General features: G+C 39.2%; 1 protein-coding gene across 5 annotated transcripts in view; it reads left to right on the forward strand.

Annotated features, from left to right (window-relative positions):
- Window positions 1-305: 305 nt before the first annotated feature.
- The window catches only part of LOC126470154 (ribonuclease P protein subunit p21), a 47704-nt gene continuing 28498 nt past the window's right edge, over window positions 306-19511 (forward strand). Inside the window, exons 1-3 of one of the 5 annotated variants that reach the window (XM_050097787.1) lie at window positions 306-391; window positions 14118-14195; window positions 19339-19439. In XM_050097787.1, the coding sequence (XP_049953744.1) occupies window positions 338-391; window positions 14118-14195; window positions 19339-19439 (233 nt within the window). In that variant the 5' untranslated portion in view covers window positions 306-337. The other 4 variants (XM_050097776.1, XM_050097795.1, XM_050097814.1 and 1 more) reach the window with 4 other exon arrangements.

Genomic DNA, 19511 nt, shown 5'->3' on the forward strand with positions numbered 1-19511 from the left:
CTAATAATTCGTAATCAGTTGGCTTCAGTCAATCACGTAAGGCTCTAATCTGTAACTCTGACTATGCTGCACATTAGTATGTCACCATAATCGAGATTATTCGCATTCGAACCTAGTTTCTACATTTAATTCTCTTAACGGAAGCTCCATTCAAACAATCTGCATTGACTTGACGTTCCAAAGCAACAGCTGAAGGCAAGTCTGAAGTCTGTATAAAGGCTGTGGCCGACAGGTTATGACGTCACATTTGACAACAGCGAGGCAAACGACAACAGAGATGCTTACAGATCTAGTCACCAGATAGCGCTGTCATGCATTCGGCCTTTCTGATGACGTCATGAGGCGATTCCTCTGGGACCGCCGAGGCCAACGAGAAAGACGTGTTGGAAAGGTTCGTAGGCCTCGGGTCCCGCGAGAGCACGTCATATTGAACGCTAACGAAATTCGGTAGCAGTTCCTGCAGTCGTCGAGATTACGAATGACGTCAAATTGACATCACTTTGGCAGGCAGTAGTGTAGGTTTGAGTTTTGTTCGCGGGAGCATCAGCATTTAGGAACGTCTTATTTGACAGTGGGTCGAAAGGGAATTCGCGAACTACGTGAGGCAATAAGCGAAGCTGTATTGGAGATCCGTAATTAGGCATGGAAGCAGATAAGCTGAAATTACCTCAGAATAAGGACAGTACAATGTGCTTTTCGTCTAGTAGCAAGGTACAAAGTAAAGTTTACTTGTTTGGTGAACCATGCGCGTCAAGAATATGCGTTAGAAACCGTTCCTTCCGAAATTGGTTCATCTTCAAATACTGTTCGCGATTACTATGATGTTTGTAGGAAGGTGTGTTACCTAATTGTGATGAATGTCAGTGTTGCTGTGCTTGGTAAAAAGTTTGTTAAAATAGATGAATCACAACTCGTAAGTGTAGGAAAGGACGAAGTTTGAAAAACGAAATTGAGCAGATATAGGTGTTTGGAAGCAGTGAAAGGGAGTCACGAATGTGCTTCATAGTTATTGAATTCGAGGTATAAATAAACTTTGATGTCCCTTTTTAAGCACTTCATCTTGCCTGGAACGTAAGTAATTACCGGCGGCTGGCAGATTCGAAAACGAATTTGTCAACCATTCAATCGAATATGCCTTAGAAAGATTCGTTGATCCACACGCAGAGTAAAGAGGGCATGTGGAAAGCTCTCTAATCCTCTGTTAAAAGAAGGCTGACCGGCAAACAGATGAACTGTACATATTTCAGAACCTGTATTTGTAAAATTTGCGGTGTTGGGTGGTGGCAAAAAACTCCTTAACGAGAGTTTGTTTTCCTGAAAGATGTAGCTGGAGTTTATCCCTGCTACGGCAAAATAGGATTGCTCCCGGATGCGAATATGAAACGCGAAATTGTTGATGGGGATGACTAGTTACGTAAATTATCGTTTTTTTAAATAGGGATTTACTTTACATGAGCAATAGGATTCTCCATAATGATAGCTGTTCTTTTTTCAATGTTGTAACCAGAATCTATATTTGGCGTCGTGATCGTGAGAGACTACTTCGAAGAGTGGTTTTGTGTAGAAGTGAAATGCTTAGCAATTTTTAAGTAGCGTATTTGTTTTTAAATATTATTGCATTTGTACACATTCCATATTATACCATGGAAGTGGTTTTTGTGTCTGAGCATTGTATTTTCATCTGTTCCTAAGAGACTGAATGCCACGCAGTTTCATATTAATGACGTACATTAATAACATGGATATGGAGAAATGTTGGATACGAGTCGTCTGCTATGGCCAGTAACAAATACCAGAAACAATATTGTGACTATAACGTGATGTAGGCGATTTTTTTAAATAGGCTCATGTCACCACAATCAGCAGTTTTTAGTTTCACATTCGTTGGCTTCGCCTAGCCGAAGCCTCTTACGTGTATCGAATATTTCGACAGACCAAATAACATTACAGTAACAGCTGCATCATTCCTATGTTTATGAGTGATACATACGTATACAGAGTTTCTAGTTAACATACGAATGACGATATTTTGATTGCCGTGGTACGTAGCATTGAAATGAGGCTCATACATGCTTCATGTAAGCGTAACCCTTAAGGCACTGCCTTTAGTATTCTGAATGTTGAAACTGTATTTATGAGTATGGAATAGTTATGTGCTGTATGAAGTTCAGCAAAATTTCATAAACTCATTTGAACTAAACTAACAATTTAGACATTACTTATTCCATATTATGGTTCACTACATATAAATTTGCTTTGGTGAGTGGCCTTTCCTGTGCCAAACAATAAAGTAAGTCTGGTTATCTAAGATAACCAAAACAAAAGTACACTGTACAAAAATAACTTGTGCACAGAATTGAAACAATCAAGATAAAATTTAGGCAGTTCAGAACGTCTTGTAATATACAGGTGGCCTGGTTGCAAGATATTGTCAAAAACTGAAAAATGAGCAGACACCCATTACCATTTCGAGCCAGGCAGATCTCTTTCAGACATGTGGTGTGAGTCCTAGTTCAGTAGTTATCACGTCCCAATTTTCTCTAGAAATATATAGTTTTGAGCTGAAAACTTTAAATTTGCTAGCCTGAAAAAGTTGAACTTTGGACATATTCATTTGGCAGAACAATATTTTGTGAACAATCCGAAGTTTCTCAGTTGTACAATTTAACTCAGTGTCTGATATTCAGAAGTTAAATTTTGAGCTTGTTATATTGACATTTTGAGTAGCTTTTCAGTTTTTGTGGTTTCCAAACTCAATGTAAATATTAGCATGATTCCTGGAAATTTCTTGCAACGTATCAGTTATTACTTACTCTCCAATTATCTTGTCATCAGCAAGTTTTCTTCTCCACTACTGCTGCTCCATCTCATCTTTCAGCTCTACATTAAGGGTCTTCACATGTAGACCAGTCTTGTCAGATCAGTTCCTGAATTCGTGGTGTATATTAGGATAGGTATGGTGTTGGGAGCATTCACAAGATGCTTCGTGCTTTATTGGTGATGTTTGTGATTACCTATAGCTACTGTGTGCTCCATGGTGAAAGTAGATGGAGTAAGATCATCAGTATACACAGTCCTCAAATCTGTAGTTGGTTTTAGGAATGAGGGTGTAAAGATCAGGCTCATTCTGCCCATATATGTTGAACATTTGTGGACAGTGATTATTTAGTAGTGTTCAGGATGCTTAGCTCTGAATTTTGTAGCCAATGTGAGGATTAAAAATGATTGTAATGGGTTATTTAATGAATTTTCATTCCGTTTGTTGTAAGTTGTCACCACTGACTGGTGGTAAAAGACAAACTCTACAAAAGCAAGTGAGATGTACTTTGCAGGGTACACATTTTCAAGCTCAAAGCATGTGTACCACAATGTGCAGTTGGAACTGGCAACACTGCACTCCGTCTGTGCCTTGACCTGCCACCATATATGAATCATTCTGAATTTTCTTTTCATTCACCTTGAGTGTGCTTTAAAGTTGGGTATGCTTGTCTGTGTCAACTCATTACTTTCTGAAAATTATTTACTTTAAATTTCCTGCAATTTTGGTCCTTCTGACATTGCTAAGTACACTTTAGCTGGCAAGCTTGTTTCTCTCCTGTCAATCTTATGAAGAATGCTCTGCAAATGCATTTAGCACTTAAGTATTGCCATTAGTTGCACATAATTTAGACGACTTTTTCTGTAAAAATTTCTTTTATTGGATACCTACCGTCTGGGTGCTACAGCATCTTCTGAATACCAATGTCTCAAAATCTTTACCAGGATAAAACATCTCTATAAATTTCATTTCATCTGTATCTAGGAGTGGTAGAATTTTTTGCTAGATTATTGCCATATTGAACTGCCATTTTTTTTTTTTTTTTAAATGAACCTTAAGCAATAAAATTTGGAACCATAGTAAGCATTACTGGACATGCATTTATGTGTTGGAATGTTGGTTTTGTTGAGCAATGTGTTTGTAGAGCAGCAAACCATACTCCTTCCATCCATACCAAGCCTTAGAATAGCTTCATCTCCTTGGTATTCATTGGTTCACTATTATTCACTTTTGTAAATTGCTGCTAAGGGCCAATAGTTACTTCACTGCAAACTTATAGATATTAGGGCTGTTCCATGAGAACTTGGACATAAATCAGAAAAATAAAAAAAAAGTATTACAGATCTGATTATACCAGTTCTTAGCTGAAACATTTTTAAAATTTTAGTTTTTAGTCTGAAGCTCTATATGTTAAGTGCTGGATAGAACAAATGGCTTTATAACTTGTCTAACATTTCAGCTTCTAGTTACCCCTGAAAACTAAGTTGTCAAAGCAATGCAACAAAGTAATGTGAAAACATCTGTTAACAAAATATCTCAGAAATAACTGCAAATATCTTAAGCCACCCCATTTCAATAGCTTTTATGTAATTTATTTTATTAGTAAGGTTCCCAGTCTGGTTTGGTTTTATCATCTGTTATTTCATTACTGAAAGAAGCCTGAACTTTTCAGCAACAATGCAATTTTATGGAAGGCTGAAAATGGACATGCAAGTACAACTTTGAGATACATAGTATCACAGTATGGAATGGCTGACATTCCGTGACTCTTAAAATGTTGCACATTGAATAGTTATACATTGGTTATACTGTAATTTTAGGCAGTTGTCTGTTGGCTTTCTTCAGTAAATGTTGGAGGGAATGTGTAAGGAAAGGAGGGAAGTGCTGTAAAAGAAAAGCAATTTTTAGAGAGAAGAAACTAATACACAGTAAAAGCGTAACATCTGAAAGGTGAGCCAATAATCCTCTTATCTAAAGAATCACAATGGGATGAATAAATTGGTGCACGATACATGCAGAATGCGGTTATCTATTTTAAAGAACAGTCTTTATTCATCTATAATCTAAGCTAATTAAATATCTTCTGTGGGAAACACTGAAAGTGCCAGGTTATAAAAAAAAAAAAAAACCTCAATTTAGCCTATAGAAAAAATACCATTTTACTCATTTCCTATTTACTGCAACAGAATGTTGACTGTATTGGAAAGTCAATATGAATTAAGCCTAAATGTATGTATTGTGTTGTTAGAAGCTTACTATAGTAAAAAGACATAATTATGATGTAAATGAGATATTGCATTATTTCTGGCGATGACAATATTTTCCACAATTCTCCAACAAGACCCTTCATTTTTACTTTATCATCACATGAGCTGAGAATACTGGAAGTGATTTATGGAAAACGGCTTAGGTGATGAGGCTAACAAAGGAGATAGGGAAAAGAGAATGTTGAAATGACAAAGTTTAACTCATGCTCAACTTAGGATGCAAATAAACTTAATCACAGAAAATGCAGAAATTAAGTTAGAAGCAGCATTGAAGGCAACAGTGGTGATGCCTGTGCCACCAACACCAGAACTCCAGATAAATCTACAGCCATATTAAAGAAAGCAGTTAGATGTGGCAACATTTTTACCTAGAAGTCCAGGAAAGCTTAAATCCAGGCCCAGAAAAACCTGTTGCTAATGTCAGATGACATTTTTAGGAGACTTCTGGAATGAAAGTTTTTGCGATAGTGAAAGATAAGGCAGAAAAGGTGATTTCAGAAGAGCTATGTAGTAATGACCTTGAAAGAAACACACAGAGGAATTTCCCCACTTGAAAATAAAACTGGCTGAAGTTCTGTGCATCACGGTCACAGGGTACACTGCACAACTTTTGCCTCTGGTACTATTATAAGAAATGAAAGTTAGCAGCTAGGTTATTCTATAAGTCGAGACCAAATTTTGTGGCTTTATAAAGTACTATAGTCGGCAGTCCGGAGAAACAGGTTTGCACGATTTCAAAATGTGAGGGTTGCGAATGTATATCTGAAAGGTAAGCCCTCTTTGAACAAGAACTTACTGAAGCAGATGGTTGAATGAACCCAATTGGGGGTTTGAACCAGCAAGTCAATCTGAAAGAGTTTCATGTTACTGTTGGTCGGTCTTGGTGCTCTTTACAGTAGGCCACCCCTATTCTTACAACACACATTTATAAAAACACAGTAGTCAAGTTTTTTTGAAGACAAAAACATGGCCTACACACTGGTACAAGTAGATTTTTCAGATAATTATATTGTTAAACTGCAGAATTAAATCCAGAATGCTCACTGGTCAAAACCACAACATGTGTTGGGGACTCTGAAAATTGTGGATATTCTTGGACTGTTGCTACTAATGAACTTGATCATAGTAAATGTTCAGAGCATGCTTTCAGAAAAAAAATTATGCAGCACATTATTTACATGCTCAGTGGTAGAAATGGTCACATTCATGACTGATGGTGCAGCCAGTCAGTGTAAGCATCATTTCCTCCCCTACAGCTTAACATTTTTGAGAGATTGCTATGAAATAAACCGTTCATGGCACTACTTTGCGACATCACACAGCAAAGGTGCTGCAGCTAGGTTTGTTGGACCTAGAAAGTGTACAGTGTAGTATATCTGTAAAGTTGGGAAACATACTATCTGGTGTAGAGGACTTTGCAAAAATTGCAAGTGGAAGAAGTCACTGCATAAATATTTTTTATAACTCTGCCCTGCACACTGCAGAGAATGAGGAGGAATTAGATCAAATGTGGATGGGAATAGTTCCAATAGAGCAGACCTAACCATCTATGACATTACACCTACTTCTCCTTATATTATTGAGTAACAATATTACTCACTACCCAACTGGAATAATTAAGCATACTGCCTTGCAGTTCTAGGGCATGTTGGTATAGTTGCTATGCTGGTAATAAAGTTCAAAATTTTTATGTGGGGGGAGGTGATTTATGTTCAAAATGCTTAAAAAATATTATTTCTTAGAATGAATGATGCAAATGGGAACATATTTACATTTCCATCAAAGGAAGATAAATTTTAGGTGGTAAAAGACCATATTTTCCAATCAGCAATGCAGAATGAAACTAGTATTTTTCAAGTGAAAGTTTCAATCAATAACTGGGATTTTTTAATTTCATTAGTTAAATATTTAATGCATTTATCTCCGATTATATCTTAAAATTTTTTATATCTTGTTTACCTTTTTTGTGCATTTTAAAAGAAAATTTATTATAAATCAGAACAATATGCATATCTAAATTGTTGTTCCATTGCCGGACAGTATTTTTAGGTAAATTTCATTATATGAATGAATCATAAACTCTTAAGCTGAGGAGAGTGAAGATTCACTTGGTTTGCCAGCAGTGACTACTGGTGACTGAGGCTGGTGCAGCTGCTCAGAGTTTGTGAGGGGGGGGGGAGAGGGAGAGGGAGAGAGGGGGGGGGGGGGGCAGGGCAAGAGGGGGAGAGGCCAAAGGCAGTGCAGGCTTAAACATTCACCACATACACTGCAACGGTTTTAAAAGTAATTCAAACTTAATCAGCAGTCAGCTACAAATACATGTACATGCATCTTCAGGTGTTGTAAAGCCAACAGGTCTAAACAAAATATTAAGTCTCAGTATACTTGTTTGTACAAACACCATTTCCAGCTAAAGACGTTAATGGCTTCTCCAAATCAATCAGACATAAATGGATTTGAAACTCGTGTAGAGGAGTCAAAAACTTGTAACACACAAAAAATGACTATACTTTGGTGTGCAGGAATGACACTTGAAAATTACGTACCTTGTTAAGATCCTACTCTATCCATAAGAAAAATTTGTTGTTGTTGTTCATGGTCATAAGTACCATTCCACATGTCATCTGTGCAACTTGTCGCCAACTTACAAGCAGTAGCTGTTGTTCATGCTTCTTTGAGTCACTGTATGTACAGCATGAACCCCACCACATGACCCACTTGATAAGAAGGCTATTTTAGGAGCATTAGACTTCCCCTGCCATGCATACTTGTTGGGCTTTTAATGCACATAAAGTGCTTAGGGTTTGAACATCAGCTGTCCCAGAGGTAGCTTTTTGTCCTTGGTTTTAGAAAATGAATGTCTTTTGAATGGAGCCCAAACAACGTATTTTGACTCAGTCAGAGGGCATTAACCAGGAATTTGGAAACAATCTGGGAATATTTTCCTTGTTTGTGTATACACCTTGAATAAGATCATGCTTTCTGAACAAAACTTGTAAATAAAAAAAATGGGAAAAATCAGTCACATGCTTTGTGAAAGTATTTGTCTAAAAGTAAGAAATAAAATAGATTAGAAAGACATTAGACATGTCTGAAACTGGTATTTGAAATCATGTACAGCAAATGGAATGTCCAATGTTTCTCTAATCTGTTTTATTTCTTATTTTTAGCTAAATCATGTCACAAAACATTTTTTTATTTTCAAATACTGCACTGTTATTACATAGGCCTTTGTTACTTGGCAACAAATTAAATATTTTGATACTGGAATACTGTAAATCTTTCTGTATGTGAGATGGAATTTTTAAGTTATCAGTGGATGTCATTCTTCCTTCTCATGTTGTGATCATGATACATTTCATTGGTTGCATAGTGCACAGGAATGTCAACCATGATGCTCATAATGTAATAGTTATATTGGAAAGTTGCAGAAAGTATATAAATTTTCTTAAAGAAATTATGGTAGGAGGATCTTGGGTTCTGCACATTCAGACAACCTTTATCAGCAGAAAGGAAATTTTCTTTGTTGTGAGTTATTTGCACAGAAGGATAACACTTAAGAGTGGAGACAATTAAAGTCAGTCAACCTCTTGACTGGTGTCTCCAATAAGTGAGATTGTCCTTGTGGCAAAACAAACTAAGCATAACATTTTCATGGTCTGGAGGACATGTTACCATATAACCTGCTACCTCTGTGGAGGTCTGAGACTTTAGTGGCATTGAAGTTTTGGTGCTGATGATATTAAGGAATGGAATAGGAAGTGACAAGATACTTCATATTGATTTTAAGGTCTGATGATGGGGTTATCCTGAAATGTGTCATGGAATGATAAATAAAATTTTGTTTTGGCAACCAAGCCTTGTATTACCATTTAGTGTCAAAGATGGTTGCAGATCTCCTTAGTTTTTGTTTGAAGTGATGATAAATAAATAATTTCATTGTCGTAACATTGGTACATCAGTAGATGACAATTTGGTAATTGTAGCCTCAGATGGAAGTTGTACAAAGTGATCCAGCCAACCCTTCCAGCTACATTTTATGGAACTCAGTTTTTGGCACAGTTCTGACAAACATGTCAGCTACTGTAGCCTAAGATAAAACAATGAAATGTGTGGCTTTTTGGGCTTGGGAAGGGCATCATTCCTTAGCTCAGTTGTGCGAATTAGTGAAGTGTTTAGATCAGGTCAGAAACATGTACTCTATATGCTAGAAATGCCCCTTCGATATGAAGCCTCTTTAAACTTAACAGGTCTAATATTTGATATGAAGGAAGTCAGTCAGTCTTGGTTGCAGGTCTGATATTTTTGTCCAAAGCCGTCCCCACCCTTTTCAAGGCCAAGTAAATAAAGCATTCTTTGGAAGTTAGTACGTGACGTTGATGTGTAGGAGATGCTGGGTAGTAACAGATAAGAAGCAAAATTGTACCTATATCAAATTGAGACCCTCTTCTGCTAGAAATCTGTCTACTACTGTAGCTGATCACTAGCTGACACGTCTTGGTAACACAATGTCATCCCAGATCTTGTATGCCCTTCCTACTATAATGTATGGGTGTACTTGTGTAGTCATGTTAAGATTCATTCATTCACACTTGTTCTGTCAATCCCATCATGAAGGAGAGCCCTCAGGGTTGTGAACAATTAAAGTTATGCTTTAACAAGCAGAAGCAACCACTTCAGGCTACTTCTGTAAAATGTGCTAACAGTAAATTATGGCTAGCACTAATATACTTACTGATAATTATAATAATTACTTCCAGATTACGTTATATGTGTGTTTTTGGAGAAAAACAATCTCTCTCTCTCTCTCTCTCTCTCTCTCTCTCTCTCTCTCCCTCTCCCTCCTCCCTCCTCCCTCCTCCCTCCTCCCTCCTCCTTCCGGTAGCGATGGAAGAAATGCCACCTCATCCTCCTGTACTACCCAGTTACAGTTTTATTAGTAATACTTCAAATCAAGCATTTATGTAACTTCACATGGATATATACATATATTCTGATAAATTGAGGACTGGGTAATGAGGTGCTCTTTTAGTTTGTTTTTAAATATTTGCGGATTTATGATTTCCTGCCTAAAGTCCACTGGCAACTTGTTCTAGAATTCTGCACCTGACTATTGAACTCCATTTTCAACAATAAAGAGGGATGCATAGTCTGTATGAAAATCATTTTTATTTCTAGTATTTTGGTTCTGAATTGCTGATTTTTTTTTAAAACTCACTCTTGTTATTAACAAGAAGTACCATTAGGGTGTATATGATTGGATATAAGTGTAAGAAGAATCCCTAGGTGCCGGCCGCGGTGGTCTAGCGGTTCTGGCGCTGCAGTCCGGAACCGCGGGACTGCTACGGTCGCAGGTTCGAATCCTGCCTCGGGCATGGGTGTGTGTGATGTCCTTAGGTTAGTTAGGTTTAAGTAGTTCTAAGTTCTAGGGGACTTATGACCTAAGATGTTGAGTCCCATAGTGCTCAGAGCCATTTGAACCATTTTTTGAATCCCTAGGTCCCTGAAAAGGCTTCTATGATTTGTTTGTCTATCAATTTTACACAATTTTCTTATTGCACAGTTCAGTAAAACAAACACACACACACACACACACACACACACACACACACACACACACACACACTCTTTTCCACCATAGGTGCAATGCCCAAGAAAAGGATAAACTTAGTGATAATATTGCAAAGTATGCTATCAATCATCTGCTGGTCAACATAGTGAGATTTTGTGAGTGCACAGCAGTCAGAACTGAAATTTTTGGTTAATTTATCCACATGTTGATACCATCTGTTTATTATCCATCTTGGTGTCCAGCAACATCACCCATGGGGCCACATCCAGTTTAAACACATTAATCTCAACTTCTGGTACCTGAAGTCGTCATTATTTGTTTGGAATAGTATAATAAGAGTTTTGTAAGAGTAACGATTAAGGTGTTGTCTGTGAACCATTTGTAAGCCTGTTCCATTATTCTCCTGACTATAACAAGTATGGATGTGTTTGGGCCTTTTATCACCATATTTAAGTCTTAAGCTAACTTTACCATTTTTGAAGAGTCATCCAATGTTTCCAATAAATACCTTTATGTAGACAAAGAATGGGAGCAGGCGAAGCACCGAATCTTCGAGCATACCATACTTGTTTCCCCGTCTGAATTTAATCTTACTCCTCTTGTATCATTTGCTAATGTGACATTTTTTTATTGTTAAGGTGTGACTCCTGCCATGCCAGGGGAAGACCTTTAATGCCATACCATTTTAGTTTCTGCAGCAGAATATTCTGATGTACACAGTTGAAGACCTTGGCAAAATCACAGATATTGCCAGTAGGGTAATTTTTGTTTGTAGTATAACAAATAGGAACAAGAAAAGATTAACAAATTTCTGTTTTTGTATATGTTCATGTGATTTTTTTTGTTTCTTTTCCCTTTGTCCCAGTAAGATTGCATCAATGTAAATGCAGTGGTATAAATAATGGTACACATGAGTGTGCTGCTCTAAGTGCTAATGAGGCTATCTCTGTAGAAAATGTGGAAAAACATCTTCAGATTTTTCTTTCAGGTCGGAGTAGGTCTGTCCCATCTCTCACGTCTGTCTTTCCCACATATGGACAGGGTAGCATGTTTGCTGGAATGGCAACTCTATTTCCTGATTGTAAAATATAGTTACGGATTAATAAAAAGTGTGTTTATCAATTGATTCACTGCAACCTGACGGAGAAGTAGTCACATACGTGGTCTAGATTATAAATATGACAAATAATATATCCAGGCAGCTGCCAGTGTGTCATCAGTCAAGGAATAAAAAACACAAATCTCCTTTATAAATGGCTCGCTGTGCAATGATATTGTAGGTACTTGTTACTTAAATGAATTATGTTAATGAAATTATACTTTCATTCTTTCCTTTGACATGCACCATAGGCATCGTCACAGCTGTCCATTGTAGTGTAATCTCATTAACAGAACAACAATAATACAGTCAAGATATTTAACAATAATTCCATTTCTTTCAATCAAGAACTTTATGCAACAAGAATTCATTTTATTTTTAAAAATTATCCTAAATGCTGTTTATTTCTTCAAGAATTGAGTTTGAGGTCATTTATTGCACTCTCAGTAAAGAAGTTTTGTAGTAGCCAAACTGAGCTATTAAGATTTTTCTCAGAAAGTTGGCCCAGTGTTCTGTTGTTGTAAGCTAGTTCCTCAAAAGTTGTCAGGGGAGACTTACCGGGCGGGATGAGAAGGAAGTTTTTCTTTCTCATCCCATCTGGTAAGTTTATAAACTGTACAGTGTGTGTAACAGTGGATGAGCCTCTGTGTGCTTTGAAAGCTGAAAGAAATACTTTGAGAATGGGATCCCTAATAATCAATATGCAGGAAACAGAAATTTGCAGTTATAACAACTTAGACATTGACACTGAATCAGATAAAACAAAAAGCTGCAAATTATACAAATATGTAATAGCAATCATTTCACAAAACAGTACAAGTGTAAACTGTACTCTGTATTGTGAAGCACAGACATAATGAAGAACATGAAACACTTTGCCTACAACGTAATTGTTGAAAATACTGGCGTGTATGTGGCTGAGGCATGGGAATTGAGCAAGACTTAGCTATAGGTAGGTCACATGCACTTTAAGTAATGGCCTCTTTAGAATAAATCAAGTGCAAAGTTGTGCCATATGGAAATGTATAATGAGTGGGGCAATAATAAAAAAGATTGTTATGAAGCAAGTGCTTCAGTACAGACATCTTGAGAAAACATTTGAATGCAAATGCTCAAAGAGTGTTAGTGGTATATGTAGATGGTGTAAAAACCAATCATGACGATAATATTTTTATCCACCTGTGGTTTCTAATACTTCGCCTGTAGAAATGATTAGTGCCAGCTTCTTGTAAATGTCTCGTGTATCTGAAACATGACGAACTGCTAAATACACTGCTGTCCATTAAAATTAAGACACCAGGGAGGGTAGAACATGTTTTTAAATTTGTATATGCCTTGGGGGTCTAAGTGATGCTAATTTAGTACACAGAGCTGCAAACTGTCAGCAACAGTGGTTCTAACCTGGCTGGGCTGAGTTGAACTGTGCTTGGAATAGAGCTGTACTTATCGTGCTATGTTGCTTCAGTTCTATGCCAAAATCCATCAGTCACAGTGGCTGCTAAGTGGTGATGTGAAAGTCTCTCTGCAGATCATGACCAAATGCTTCCAGTGGATGAAAGATATGGAGAATGTGCCAGTCAGGGGAACAGTTGGACACCCTCTATATTGTGCTTAGATCATGACAGCACAGGTAACATAAGGCTTTGTTATCTTGTTGAAAGATGTCATTGAGATCTTAAAGATATGGTAGCAACACTGAATTTATCACATCATACTTTGTGCATCTACACACTAACTCAGTCATGAGGTTGTACACAGAACTGGTGCAACTTCCAGCACCTCTCTCAACTGCAGCACCAAGGGAAGCTGCAACAGTAGTTGCCACTGTGAGGTAGTGACGAGTGCTCTAGACAACACCACAGTATGCATATGGAAATGTGTCTTGCTGCTAACAAGCGGACTCAAGATATGTGAGGTGTCTGTAGAATCTACCTGGCTTAGTGAGAAAAATGTCACCTTTGGTGCTACTCAAGGGGAGCCATTGAGATCCCGTATGGCATTATCGATGCCCCCTCCTGAACCCATAGGTCCTATTTGCATGATATTCTTGGGGTCTTGACAAATGTAATCAGCAGCAGTGCGGAATGATAAACCAGTCTCAATAGACCTCAATCAACCCAGTGTTCAATTGCGACACATGGCGGTAGACGTTTAGCCTCCTTAGACGAGGCATAACAAGAGCTTCTCACAACCAACCAACATTAAAATGTGATTTCTGGAAGAGAAACATGGCCGGTAGTGTAATTATCAACACATGCTGCTTTGTGTTTACTGATCTAGTCAGCCATCTTAAAATAAATATACTGTAGTAATTGTAACTTCCATTGCACTGTGTAACTTAAAAAGAAACTTTATTTCCAGGTATTTGCAACAAATAAAAAATCTATGAAGAAATTCCAGGAAGAAGAAGCATTTCAGAGGATGAATTTTTTATACCAGGTATTTATGTGTCTTAACAACTTTACACATTTCCATTTAGTTAATACTGACATTTGTATACTCTGAGAACAAAAAGGCTGTTAGTTTCAATTGTCACTGCAAAGACAGATGTAAGAAGAATAGCCAATTTATGTAGTCTGGTAACCTGAACCACGACTTTTTGTTCCGAGCTCTTTATTAGCATAGATTTTATATTTGTCTGTGTGTTTCTGTATCTGCATCATTATTATGGCGTAGTTCTGGCACACATTCAAATAACAAACAACTAGTCTTGTATAATACTGGTCATCAACTTGTTTATAGGCAACTAACATTTCGTCATGTTGTCTTAACATTTCCTCGATAAGTTTTAGAACTTCATCTTTCTTTTGGTTTGACAAAAGGGTCTCAAATCTATATCATCATACATAGAACATACTGAGCAGATGACTAATGTTGGACTAGTTGTGAAACTGTCACCATAATATTTTTTTCCATTTTAGGCAGTCTTGTCTATTTTATATCTGTTTTCAGTAGCAATCTTAATCATATATATTTTGTTTATAACCATGGTGATTTTTGTCACATTGGTTGTCATCTAAGACTTGTTTCTGTGCCTGACGTTTCATCTCCCTTTGTTTGTTCTAGTGAATGACTGGTACACTTGTTTATTACTGGATACTTACTATAGTATTGACAATTCTTGTTTCCCCCCGTGAAAGTTTACAGTAACAAGAACAAGTAGAAGCATTTATCAACTTACAAGTATTATAAGCACAATAGTACGTACATTCCTTGCTCTTTTTCTTTGCCATGCCGCGTCCCAGTCCCTCGGTAGACTGAGGTGGCCGCAATGGCATTTGCATATGGAGACATGCTCTCGCATTTTTAACTGTCATCCTATGAAGGCAAACTGCATTCATTATAAATAGTTGCATGCACAGTGTCATCGGATTCTTTGGGATAGAAAGCAAGCTAGCTGGATTTCATGTACTAGTTCTTTTAACAGTTCCACTACGTCTTGCATTGTGTGGGCCATCCTTGGTCAGCTTTCTGGGACCAAGGTCCACTCCCCTGTTTCCTGCCTGAAAATAGCAGACAATGTCATAGTGGACCCTATTGCCATCTCCAACACCTTGGGCCGCCATTTTGCGGAGATTTTGAGCTCCTCCCACTATCAGACTTCCTCCATTGGAAATGAGCAGGATCATGCTCTCACTTCATTCCGATCCTCCACCCCAGGGCGAGACGATGTTCACATTCAGATGTTGCTGTACTTTTCTCTTGCGGGCAAGCACTTTCTCCTTTGTATGTACAACTGCATCTGGGCAGAGGGCACATTTACCAGATGCTGGCGTGAAGCCACTGCCATACCCATACCTAAGCCTGGTAAGGACAAACACCTTCGTTTTAGCTACTGCCCCATTTCTCTCACCAGCTGTGTTGCAAAGTAATGGAATGTATGATTCATGCCGGTCTGGTATGGTGGCTTGAGTCTCGCCATTTACTAACCACTGCACAGGGGAATTTCGAGCACGCTGTTCTGCAGTTGACCATCTTGTCACTTTGTCCACCCATGTCATGAATGGTTTTCTGAAGAATTCTCAGACTGGCTGTGTTTTTCAGTTTGGAGAAAGCCTAAGACATCTGTTAGAGGACAGGTATCCTCCATACACTATACACATGGGCTTCCGTGGCCTCATTCCCTGTTCCCTCCAGGAATTTTTAAGAGACCAAGTTTTCAAGGTAAGCATGGGTTCTGTCTTGTCAGACACCTTAATCCAGGAAAATGGTGTGTCTCAGAGTTCCATCTTGAGTGTCATGCTCGTAGCTATTGCCATTAACCCTGTAATGACCTGTGTCCTGCTGGGAATCTCCGGCTCCCTTTTCATTGACAATTTTGCTATCTATTGTAGTTCTCCATGGGCCTGTCTCATTGAGTGGTGTCTTCAGTGATGTCTCGACTATCTTTACTCATGGAGCATTGACAATGGCTTTAATTTTTCATCTGACAAAACTGCTTGTCTGAATTTTTGGTGGTGCAGTTGGTTTCTTCCACCGCCTTTACATCTTGGGCCTGTTGCTCTTCCGTTCATTGAAACTATGAGATTCCTGGGGGTCATGTTCGATAGGAACTTCCTTGGTCCTCCCTGGCGGCCCACTGTATGTGGTCCCTCAATACCCTATTTGTCCTTAGTGGTACTTCCTGGAGGCCAGATTGAACCAACCTCCTCCATTTGTACCGGTCCTTTGTCCATTAGAAACTCGACTTTGGGTGTTTCGTTTATGCATCTGCCCGTTTGTCCCTCTTATGCAGTCTCAATACCATCCACCATTGTGGCATCCATTTGGCCACAGGCGCCTTTTATACTAGCCCGCTTGAGAGTCCGTATGCAGAACCTGGCGAACTACCTCTGTCCTACTGCCGTGACTTTTTCCTCAGCAGATAAGCATGCCATTTGTCATGCATGACCACCCATCCTATGTCTCCTTCTTCGAAGACTCCTTTCATTGCCAGTGTGGGGGTGTCCCTATTCTCTTGCATCCTCCAGTTGCCTTTCAGCTCTTGCAGTGGCATCTTAACTTCACGCTACCTGGCACTATACTGCTGGATGTGAACCCTTCACCACCTCTGCTTCATGCACCGGCATGCTTTCACCTAGGCCTTCATTCGCTTCCTAAGGACACTATTCCAACCTCACTCAATCACCTTCAGTTTCATGACCTTCGCACGGAACTTCGCGATAGCATCTTTGCATACACTAAATGGTTCATGAACTGTCTGTGGTGTTGGGTGTGCCTTCATCATTGGCACCAACATTTTTTGGTATCGTCATCCAGAACACTACTTGGTATTTACAGTAGACTCTTTACCCTGTATCAGGCCATGCAGTACCTCCGATGGCACAGGCTTTTAAATTGCATCATCTGCTCTGACTTTGTGCTCTTCAAAGCCTCTTGTGTGCTGCACACCGTCCATACCTTAGTGCAACAGATCCAAGAAAGCTGTCACTTGCTCTCTCTTGAAGGAGCCCCTAGTTCTTACATTCCCTCCAACAACCTCTGTGTTGCTGTTTGTCAGCAGGTGGTGTCAGTTTGGCATCACCACTGGCCCTCCCTTCATGGGAACAAGCTTCAAGTTATTAAGCCTCTCCCAGTGGCGTGGATGACCTCCTCTCGGCCCTCTCGCTGTGAGATCGTTTTAAGTAGGTTGTGCGGTCTTTTTAGACTACTGGCAATTAAAATTGCTATACCAAGAAGAAATGCAGATGATAAACGGGTATTCATTGGACAAGTATATTATTCTAGAACTGATATGTGATTACACTTTCACGCAATTTGGGTGCATAGATCCTGATAAATCAGTACCCAGAACAACCACCTCTGACCATAATAATGGCCATGATATGCCTGGGCATTGTGTCAGACAGAGCTTGGATGGTGTGTACAGGTACAGCTGCCCATGCAGCTTCAACATGATACCACAGTTCATCAAGAGTAGTGACTGGTGTATTGTGACGAGCCAGCTGCTCGGCCACCATTGACCAGACGTTTTCAATTGGTGAGAGATCTGGAGAATGTCAAACATTTTCGGCATCCAGGAAGGCCTGTACAGGACCTGCAACATGTGGTCGTGCATTATACTGCTGAAATGTAGGGTTTCGCAGGGACCGAATGAAGGGTAGAGTCACGGGTCGTAACACATCTGAAATGTAACGTCCACTGTTCAAAGTGCCGTCAATGCGAACAAGAGGTGACGGAGACGTGTAACCAATGGCACTCCATACCAACACGCCGGGTGATACGCCAGTATGGCAATGACGAATACATGCTTTCAATGTGCGTTCACCGCGATGTCGCCAAACACGGATGCGACCATCATGATGCTGTAAACAGAACCTGGAGTCATCCAAAAAAATGACATTTTGCTGTTTGTGCACCCAGGTTCGTCATTGAGTACACCATCGCAGACACTCCTGTCTGTGATGCAGTCAGGGTAACCGCAGCCATGGTCTCCGAGCTGATAGTCCATGCTGCTGCAAACGTCGTCGAACTGTTTGTGCAAATGGTTGTTGTCTTGCAAACGTCTCCATCTGTTGACTCAAGGATCGAGATGTGGCTGCACGATCTGCTACAGCCATGCGGATAAGATGCATGTTATCTCGACTGCTAGTGACACGAGGCTGTTGGGATCCAGCATGGCATTCCGTATTACCCTCCTGAACCCACCAATTCCATGTTCTGCTAACAGTCATTGGATCTCGACCAACGCGAGCAGCAATGTTGCGATACGATAAACCGCAATTGCGATAGGCTACAATCTGACCTTTATCAAAGTTGGAAATGTGATGGTACGCATTTCTCCTCCTTACATGAGGCATCACAACAGCGTTTCACCAGGCAACGCCGGTCAACTGCTGTTTGTGTATGAGAAATCTGTTGGAAATTTTCCTCATGTCAGCATGTTGTAGGTGTCGCCACCGGTGCCAACCTTGTGTGAATGCTCTGAAAAGCTAACCATTTGCATATCACAGCATCTTCTTCCTGTTGGTTAAATTTCGCATCTGTAGCATGTCATCTTCGTGGGTAGCAATTTTAATGGCCAGTAGTGTAGCTGTGTCCATTTGTTAAGTGGTGCTCCCCACCACTTTGTGCTCATTGCCATCAACCTTTGACGGTCCACCATTTCCTGTTGGAATGCCTGTTTTTTATTTGCTAATGTTCCCGTTTGTTATCTGAATTATTGCGCTTTAGCAAATGACGCATGGGCTGCCAACCGCATTTTACTTTTTATCTGTTGTACAAATATGGTGGACATTTAATCTTTAGTTCAGGACCTCCATTTATCTATGGCATATTTTATAGACCTTTCTTCACATCCCTGTGTTTAGCTGTCTTCTCTTCCGTTGATTGGAATTTGTGTAGCCGCTTTTAACTCCTCTCTCTGTCTTCATGTTCTACAGTTCTGAGATGGGCACATATGACTCTAGTTTTTTTTCATCCTAAAACAAATCAAACAGGACATAATTCTAACAGTAATATGCAATCCTCACACATGCAGTACCGGAGAACGATAGACAACTTTGTGTTGTCCCGGACAGAACCTAAAAATAAGCAATTGCTACTCTTCAGTTGTGTTATTTCTGTGTTTTCATTATTGCAGGCAGCAGCTTCTCTTCTGTTAAAGTATCCAAACCATTTTGACATAGCTACCCATTATGGAGCTATTATGAGGAGCATATCAAAGAAATCAGTTCTTCGTATGTAAGTATCTCTAGTCAGTAAAAATTCTAATTTTTCTTTACCATAGATCATTGAATTAAAAACCTCAATGGT

The sequence above is a fragment of the Schistocerca serialis genome, chromosome 1, assembly GCF_023864345.2.
Source record: "Schistocerca serialis cubense isolate TAMUIC-IGC-003099 chromosome 1, iqSchSeri2.2, whole genome shotgun sequence".
In the NCBI taxonomy this organism is placed as follows: domain Eukaryota; kingdom Metazoa; phylum Arthropoda; class Insecta; order Orthoptera; family Acrididae; genus Schistocerca; species Schistocerca serialis.